Raw genomic sequence first — 9,838 nt, 5'->3', positions numbered from 1 at the left:
ATACAACAACTCCAATGGATTGTATCTAGTTTGCCCAATAGGATGTGAGATAATAAATAAGGTGCTCTCTCATTGTACATTGAAGTTTGTGCAAGGGGTGCTGGTTCATGTACATACAACCTTCCTCTCTTTCCTCATTTATTGTACACATCATCAAAAATCCTATGTGACAAAGTCTACCAATAACTATCTTACAACCATTGGAGATGTCCTTACTGACGCATCACATTGGCATTATCTTCAATTTGCCTGTTTCTTTTAAGAATGGTTTTTTCCTTGATGTTTCTTTAAAAAAAATTGAAACTGCAATAGAATAAGTTTTTCGTGAATTGCAACAGAGTTTCATGAAATGCGAGCTACTGGCACTGCCGAAGTCCTCACAACAAGTAAAATGATAATAAAAAATGCGATCCTTTGGGCACTAACAAAGGAAATGACCGAAATTACCACCTTTTGGGGTTTGCTTTTGCACAGATTATCTACTTTTCGGTTTTTTTTTACAGAAAACACCAACTATTGGTGTAACCAGTTTGCAGTTAGGTCTAATACAGCATTTAACGGGATCGACATGATTTCTAATGGGTGGGTCCTGTGATCGACAAAACTAAAAAAGGCGTAAAAATTCATAGGAAAAAAATTATTTATCATAAAATTATGAATTTTTGTGTGGATACACAACTAAATACACCCATTTGTTATGAAACATTGATGTGTAATAAAAATGGGTGCTCGGCTTAGTTTTTTGTGGACTAAAAACTGAATAAACAGAAAAAAAACTTAGAAAACTAATTGTCTGTCCAAAAAATATAATTTTTATTTAAGCTTATTAGGGTTGTAACGAACCTACTTTTGATGAAATACAAATATTTAGTTAAACATGTGCCAAAAACTATATCCGGCGTTGTGTAAATGAAGTTTATACATGGACTGGACCTCGGATAATGTAGCATGCTAAAGTAGTCATTGGTATTTCATCAAAAATAGGTTCATTAAACACTAATAACCATCCTAAAAAAATATAATTTTTGGACGAACATTTATTTTTCATTTTTTTAGTATGCGTGTGTTTTTGTTTGGAAAAATAAACCAATCACACAGTTTTGAGTAAACATTGACGTTTCATCAAAAATAGGTTAGGTACAGCCTAAAATGAGCACCACATGTAAATAGATAGACGAGTCTTTTCAATATGTCTCTCTTACAGCCACTACATTCGGTTAGGTATACAGGGCTCACTCGTATTCTGAGTCAAACTTTGATCACAGATTTAACCAGGAAAATAAAAGTTACGTTCCGAAAAAATTATACTGTTGAAAATATCTTTCGGATGAAATCTGATGGTATATTTTTTGGGGCATACAACTCGTATTTTCTCATTTATATTAATGGTCAAATTTTAACTCAAAATAGGATGAAAGCTAATTGTATACTGGACCGGAGAGAGTACAACACATGACAGGAGCAGCCACCTAATAGGGCGGCCATTGAAGGCTTGCCACCTAATATAAGAGGGACATGAAAGCTACCGTAAATAATGTATACGCTTTTTTTAGGATAATTAATGTATACGCTGTTGTGTAGGACTAGGAGTACTCATTGGGCTCGCAAACGTTAATTCATGTGCCCACAAGCAAAGAAAATAGGTGCCACATGACCCTGACCTGACTGAGGCCCGCATGTACCCGTTTACTACCGTTACTAGTTTACTTAATACATGTTGACAGACAGTGTGCTTCCTAGTAGATTATAAAGACAAGTCCAGCCCGTCGCCATTTGCCATCTTCCTCGTCCAACCAACCAAGCAAGCAACCAAGTTGTCCGTCGAGAATGGAGAGCACGGCACAGTCCATCGTGAGCAAGGTCGGGCAGGTGCTAGTGGATGAGATCCAGGAGATCCGCGGCTTCGGCGACAAGGTTTTCCACCTGCGGGACGAGCTGGCGACCATGAACGCCGTCCTTCGCGTCATTTCCGAGGCGGACCAAAACTGCGTCGACCACATCGTCCGGGAGTGGGAGAAGCACGTGCACGACCTCGTCTACGACGCCCAGGACTGCATCGACATCTACTCGCTCCGCATCGTCCGCCCCACCCCACGACCGCCAAATAACATCGCCGGCAGCTGGGCCAGATACCTGCTTTCCCACGCCAAGCGCGTTGCCAGGTACCCGTACCTGAAGCTTGTCCTGCAGCGCACCCTCGCCGCTGACATCAAGGATCTCCTGGCCCGTACCACCATCGTCAGCGAACGCCGCGCTCGGTATGGCATCGACCGGGCCACACTGCCAAGAGCTGCCTACTTGGCCCCTGTCTCGGCAGCGTCTCTCTCCGCGAATGCCCTCCGCCGTGCCGACAACACTCATCAGTTTGTCGGCATCGAGAAGCAGGCCAACGACCTGGCCAAGAAGATCAAGGGGCGGGTCCATGATCAGCATGACAAGATGAAGGCGCTGGTCCATGACGAGGATGACCAGATCAACGCGTCGGTCTATGATCAGCATGACAAGAGTCTCAAGGTGTTCTCCATTGTGGGGTTCGGAGGGCTGGGGAAGACAACTCTGGCTATGGAGTTGTGCCGGCAGCTAGATGCAGATTTTCCCTGCCAGGCGCTGGTGTCCGTATCACAAGCGTTCGATGTCGGGAAGGACATGAAGGGACTGCTGGTGCGGATGCTCCAACAGATCCTCAAGGGGAAAGCGGATACTACCGCTAACCAAACCAACAAGGAAGAGGAGGCCCAAATCGACAAGATGAATGTGGAAGAGCTGTCCACCAAGATCAAGGAGCTTCTTGATCACAAGAGGTATAGACTACCCTACCGTCCCCAAAAATTTAAACTCTGGTAAACATCATCTTTATAAACATAATACGAGGGTGTAATCAAAATTAATTCAGATATCAACATCATCTTTATAAATATTACAAACTCAGAGATCAGCTTCTTAAGGAGTACGTATTTCTACTAGTCTTCAGCACATGCGCACGAAGGCTAGCAACTATTTCTTTTTCTTTTTTTGCCGGGACTAGCAGCTATTTTGAAATACACATAAGGGCTAAAAGGTTTTCCACTTTTTAGTAAATTTACTACAAGTGAGAAATTAAAAAGTGGCTGGTCAGAACATCGCTGAATTGCTTGTTGCAGAATGGTGAAATAAAAATCAGCGACAAGCACACTGTTATGTATCTGTATTCTGTATGTTGTATACTTCATACATTGCTTATCGTACTAGTAGAGTGGAGATAAAGTACACAAAAAAAGGATGAAAGATGATAGAAAAGTTTCTGCAGTTGTTGTTGTTTATTGGTTTCTTTCCGTGTGGACATTCGATCTTCATAAGAAATGTTCCCCTTGGGCTATTTTTCTGGACGTCTCTACAATACTGTTTCATTGAAAGCTGTAGCTTTTTTTATAAAGGCCCCACAGTACCTAAGCTAAGAATCACTATACCTTTGGTTTCCTCATTTCGAAGGAAAATATAACATCTGAGTACACAATTGCAACACGTAGACAAAGAATCTTAGCTACCATTTGTAGAGAAACTAAAATTCTGTTTTCTTTGCAAAAGGGAATCAAACTCCATAGTTTGCGGTAAATGTTGTTGGTACTTCTATTTGAACAACTATTTAGAATTCTATTTTTGCATGTACACAAATTTTCTCATTCCAAGCATGTATATGTCCAATTAAACTAGGTATCTCATTGTGATCGATGATGTATGGAGCCTACCAGCCTGGGAAGCTATCCGCAACATATTGCCAGAAAATAATGGCGGCAGCAGAATCATTGTGACAACTCGGATGGAGGCGGTGGCCAAGGCAGCTAGTGTCTACTTTGTCCATCATATGGACCCTCTGAAACCAGAGGACTCTAAAAAACTGTTTGTCAAAAGAGTGTTTGGCTCCATAGAGGAAGGTACTTACCCCAATGGACTCGAAGAACACATGAAAACAATTTTGAAAAAATGTGGTGGGTTGCCATTAGCAATCGTTAGCATCGCTAGCCTTCTAGCAAGCTATACATCGGCTGAGGACACAGTGATGTGGGAAAGAGTTTCTAGATCAATTGGTTCTCATATGGAGAGCCACCCTACACTTGAGGGGATGAGGCAGTTGATTACACTCAGCTATGACTACTTGCCACATCATCTCAAGGCTTGCATGATGTATCTCAGCATTTTCCCGGAGGATTTTGTGGTTGCCAAGGATAGGCTGCTATACAGATGGATTGCCGAAGGTTTGGTCACTGAGAAGCGCGGGTTGACTTTGTTGGAGGTTGCAGAAGAATACTTCAACGAACTGATAAGTAGGAACATGATTCAACTAGACAAGTTTGTGTCCATTGAAGACTCTGTAATAGTGGAGGTAGTGGGGTGCCGGGTGCATGACATGATCCTTGAGGTTATGGTGTCCAAATCCAAGGAGTCTAAATTTGTTAGCTTGGTAGGGCGGCAATACGGAGGAATGCCACATGGACATGGTAAGGTTCGACGTCTCTCCATCCATGATAACGACCATGATGAGCAAAGGCCCAAACAAGTTGAGCGGCGTCATGTGAGGCATGGCTTTGAGGCGATCAAGCTACAACATGTCCGGTCACTGACCACATTTCAGTACAATTATGGCCTCGGCAAGCTACTGGATCGTCTAGGCGAGTTCAAATTGTTGAGGGTACTTGACTTGGAAGATTGCAAGGCCCTGCGAAGCAAGCACCTGAGAGATGTATGCCAGCTGTATCTTCTCAGGTTCTTGAGCTTGAGGGGTACAGATGTCTCGAAGATGCCTAGCAATGTTGGCAATTTAGAGCACTTGGAGTATCTTGATGCAAGAAGCACGTACATCGGGGGGAAGCTGCCACAAACTTTGACAAAGTTGAGCAAACTAGAGCGCCTAAAGTGCACTGGGTGGTTTTTGGCACGTGGGCTAGTTAACATGAAGGCGCTGCGTGAGGTGGATATGGCAGTTCTCACAGGCGATGATGTTGAGGTTGCCAAAGAGATCGGTGACCTGCCACAGTTGCAGATGTTAAGTGTCCAAATCGGGTACCAGTACAAAGAAAGTGAGCTGAAAGAGGGGGTCTTGTCTGCGCTTGCATCCTCCCTGAGCAAGAAGCACACTCTGCGATCACTTAATCTGACAAGATGGGACGGCAGTTTGGAGTTTCTCCATGATGTGTCCCCACCGCCACTCCTCCAATGCCTTAGTGTGTTTGGCCAGATTAGCCAACTGCCCGACTGGATCTCATCACTCACACACCTCACGAAGTTTGAAGTGGGACGGACAGAACTTGCTGGCGACCAGTTATTTGGTGTCTTGTGTAAGCTGCCCAACCTGCAGAGCGTCAAACTGGTGGTAATTGAGTGCAAAAATGGAGAACTGGTCGCAGGCACCGAACACATCTTCCCAGCGTTGAGGATCTTGGAGGTGCTTGGATGTCCCACCGTGCTCACATTCGAGAAAGGATCAATGACAAAGCTCGAGACGCTTGTATTGCGGTTTGTTTCCACGGAGACGAGGATTGTTGGGCTGAAGAACTTGGAGAAACTTAAAGAGGTCAAGCTTAGTGGTTGGAAAGGCAACCCGGCAATGAAACGTGCAGTGGAGCAGCTCAAGGATATCTCCACTGAGTCCAATCCGATCAAAGTTGTAGTGGACTGATATGGCCTGTACGTTTTCTAGGGCCTTAATCAGTGTGCTTTTTCCCTTCCAACTGCGTGTGTGCGTGTTTCCTACTCCCTCTGTTCATTTTTATAAGACATTTTAGACAGCAGAAATTGAACTGTTTTGGGTGTTGTCTTAAATGTCTACACGGTCTTACAAAAGTGAACGGAGGGAGTAGCTAAATTCTGTTCAGGCTTGATCGAGCATTATGTGTGTGAACTGGAGTATATACTAGTATGTTGTAACGTGAGCGCAATTAATTGTTCCAATACATCACAAAATTTACTGCTATGTTTCTTCGTCTGTTGCTGTTACCCGTGATGATGGATGGTCTCCTGCACGAGCATCTTCTATTGAGCCGTCGCCACTCCTTCCCCACCTTCGGAGGCTCGTCGTCTTCTCCGCCTTCGGAGGCTCGCAGCGGCAAGAGAAAGCCGACACGGGCGGCAAGGACAAGTGCAGCGGAGCCGCGTTTGGCCTCCCCACGCGACCTTGCCCTCCGCCGCCTCCGCCACCAGCTCCTCCTTGTCGCGCTTGCGGTGGCCCGAGCACCAGCTCCTCCATCCCCATCCCCCGCCTCTCTCCCCCCTTCACGTACAGCAGCAGGAGGAGGGCCGCGACGGGAGCGAGGTTCGGGACCCCTCCCCCTTCACGACTGTTCCGGAGCTCCGACGAGGCAAGGGCATATCATTCTCTCTCTCTCTCTCTCTCTCTCTCTCTCTCCTTGTTTCTAGATTGATTGTTACAGGTTGGGTCATCTATTTTGGAACGGAGGGAGTAGATGCGTTAGTTAGTGATTTTGTTTTCTCTTTATCTCTACTTCTAATGTCTCAGTCCGTACGTCGTTCGTTCGTTCGCTCGCTCGCTACTTCCTTTCGATCTCCCCCCACCCCACCTCCCACCAATTTTTTCCATCCCTATGAAAACCGGTGGAGAAAACACCCCAAAAAATCAGGTGGTCAAACAAGTAACCAACCCGCACGATCAGGTCCAAGCAAACCCTAACTCCAGCCCCTTCTCACGCACCCCACAACCCGCCCCTTTACCACCGCTCCTCGGCTTCGGCCCTCCATGCGCCGCGCCGCCGCCCCACCCACCCTGCATGCCCCTCCTCACAACCACGCGGGATTGCACGCCGACCTCCATGCTCATCTAGACGGTCTTGAGACGGACGTGCAGCCTGGACTTGCCGATCTCGATGCGGGATTGCACATGGCCTCTCCCACCGTGAGCAAGCGTGGCTGCACGATGTGGGCATCGGATTGGACGGCCTTGACGCTAATCAGATTCTCCTCCAATTGGGATTGTATGCGCAGCTGCACCTACGACACACCCTTACGCGCGGCTGCATGTACGCCGCCGGCGCAGGTACATGCTTTTCTTGATCTTTTCCGTTCATTGCTAGCTAGCTTTCGACCGGCCGGAAACACATATAGAACAGCCTCGGCTAATCAATTTCCATGGTCAGCAAGAGTTGTGAGTTTTGTATATGCTAAATTATATGTTATGTTTTTTTTCTATGAATGCAAAACTATCTCTGGTGTAATAAATATGCCCATGTTATTTTGCGCTAAACAAATTATGTAAACCTAGACTTTGTTTGTATGGGTAAGCTTATAACTTTTTTATGTGCTAATGTCAATATTTCCTTTCATCATGTATCGTGATATGCCAAGCAAACATATTAGAGTATTTGGCTTAATGGTTGTTTATTATTTTTGACATAAGAAAGAATTATGCAGTGTAATTATCGTGGGAAAGGCCGGCATGCAATTCCGCTTGGAGGCCGGCAAGTCCAAGCTGCACATCCGTCTCTTGCCCCTCCTCGTCTATAATTCTAAATATACGTGTGTTTAAAAACACACATGTTCTCAAATTTTAAAGTATCCTTCCAGATTTTGACTCGTGAACCAGCAAAGAAAAGTTCAAGCTATGCAGAACACAAAGAAGAGGTCAGTTTCTTCCAAGCAGATAAAGCTGCATATCTACCCTTTTAAGATCTGTGTAAAAAGGTGTTTTCCTTAAATTATATTCGTCATCTCTTTACCATGCAGTATTACCGAGTGTTGCTTCTCAATCCCCCTATCTCTTTACCTACAAGTAATAGTTCAGTAAAAAGAAAACACACAATTTATATCTATGCATGATGTATACTTCAGACATTTTTGCAAACAAAATACAAGAGAGAACAATATATCCATATAACACAATACTTTTGTTAGGGGTATTACAAAGGAGGCATGAGGGAGAGCTCAAGAAAGAAAATAATAACTTTGAATCTGGGATATGCATTCCACTTCTGTTGATATATTCTATTCAAGGTGGGCATAAAATGATTTTTTATTTCAGATGTTTGGTCTGATGAACTACATTTCCTTATTTAAAGTATATGAAATACGAGAAAAAAACTTGTAGTTGAACTTGTAATAGAGGGGGGAAATGATTAACCCAATTGATGATGGTTTTTTAGGACATACCTTTTATCCATAGTTACAATGTCAAGCACTTGATTTTTTAAGTTCTCCTCAATTCTCTCTCCATGTTTACAGAATTGTTTGCCTGTGAGAAGAAGATACCACTTGAGAAGCCTTTACACTAATTGACATCTTGAAGAAAATCCAGATGTAAGAAACAACAACTTCTATTTGGTTCGGTTGATTTTAACTCAGATATAAGAGATGTTCCACATGTTCCAGTCCCCATCATCACATCATTGACTCCCCTAGACTGTGAGAGGGAAAGGGATATCTGAATAAGAACTACTTTTCAGTTACCATGTTCTGTTCTACTGGTCCCTGTGTTTTTTTAAGTTGAGTACATTCAAATTATGGCTTTGAGTATTCAGTTTTGTCCCAAGGTTATTGCTTGCACTAAAACTCTTACTGAAGGAAACTGGCCGCAGAAAACAAAGTGAAATTACAAGTATTTTCAGTTAAAGAATCACTACTCCGATTTTATTGTGTCATATACCTCCAGCTATTTGGCAGGATATTTTGAAGGGGTCCTTATTTCAAACTACATTGAGTGTGCTCTCTTTGTAGCTCTCAATCACTTGCAAGATTTGGGATTAGTAAAGTTCTTTGTACGTTCGTTGTGTCATACCATGGATAACAAGCAAAAACTATGGTTTTAGCTAAGGTCGTATAAGTATATAACATCATACATAAGTGGTCTGTGATGGGATCTTGATTCTTCAATGATACAAGAGATATAAGAGAATGGGTGAAGCTATATCAGGTTTCTCAATCTGCAAAAATGGAGGACTTCATTCGTTACCTCAAGGATATATTGAGATCACTATTGAAGATATATCATGTAATCTAAAGATGGTGTACATTCAAAGTAGATAGGGTGCTGAGCAGAGGATGGCCCCGTGATGAAGTCTGCTCCTTTTGCGACAAAATCATTGAAAGTGCTGCCTGCCTCACCCTTTCTCCTTTTGCGAGCTCGATTCTACCAACCTGGAGATTATGAGAATATAAGGTTAGAAATCAAACATCAAGAAATGATGGACGTAAGTTGTGGTCATGGCCAATTCCAAAGATACCTAGCACCTAGCCACAAATGCTATGTATGTTGCCTCGCACTTATAGAAGGAAAGAACCGTATGATGTTTGAGGGAAAAATATGCTAATGCCATGGTGGTATCCGAGTTGATGAACGAAGATATCTGCCTCCTGAACAACGTGATGAAATTTAATTTTTTTTGTCAGCTGAACACTGTACTTGATAACGATGCCGACGAGCTTTCCCATCGTGTACGCGGCGAGCTTGTCCATCATGTACGCCTCGTCTCATGCTCGTGCACCGCTGCCTCTCCACTGCGCTGCCCTCCAGTCTCGCCGCGAGCTCCTTCGACCTCGTCCGCATGCAGGAATGCGCGGCTGCTGCCTCCTCCGCCAGCTCCTCCGGCCTCGTCCCCATGCGGAAGACACTGGTTGCTGCCTCCACTTCCAGGGGGCGCCCTATTCCCTTCCATCAGCCTCGCCGCCTCCCTGCTTCGCCGGCCTCGTCCCCAAGTGGAAGACGCAACCTGTTGCCTCCTCCGTCCGCGCGTCGTCATTCGCCTTGGCCGACATCTGAGGGTAAGGGAGGTCGGCCTGGAGATCTCATCCTATGGACAAGGTGGCGGGCAGCCGGAGCTCGCTGGATCGGATCTGGCAAGGGGCGGTGGGAGGAGGA

At 44.6% G+C, this 9,838-nt stretch overlaps 1 protein-coding gene across 1 annotated transcript; it reads left to right on the top strand.

Moving 5' to 3' along the window:
* The first annotated feature begins 1,655 nt into the window (after nucleotides 1-1,655).
* Nucleotides 1,656-5,947, top strand: LOC125531965 (disease resistance protein Pik-2). The gene is made up of 2 exons (XM_087529346.1): nucleotides 1,656-2,801; nucleotides 3,691-5,947. Exons 1-2 carry the CDS (start codon nucleotides 1,828-1,830, stop codon nucleotides 5,651-5,653), a joined length of 2,937 nt encoding a protein of 978 aa, XP_087385472.1. The 5' UTR covers nucleotides 1,656-1,827; the 3' UTR covers nucleotides 5,654-5,947.
* Nucleotides 5,948-9,838: the final 3,891 nt, after the last annotated feature.

Source organism: Triticum urartu, chromosome 6A (assembly GCF_056163025.1).
Source record: "Triticum urartu cultivar PI428250 chromosome 6A, HENAU_Tu73, whole genome shotgun sequence".
NCBI classification, from domain to species: domain Eukaryota; kingdom Viridiplantae; phylum Streptophyta; class Magnoliopsida; order Poales; family Poaceae; genus Triticum; species Triticum urartu.
This window is presented reverse-complemented; position numbering and strand designations above follow the sequence as displayed.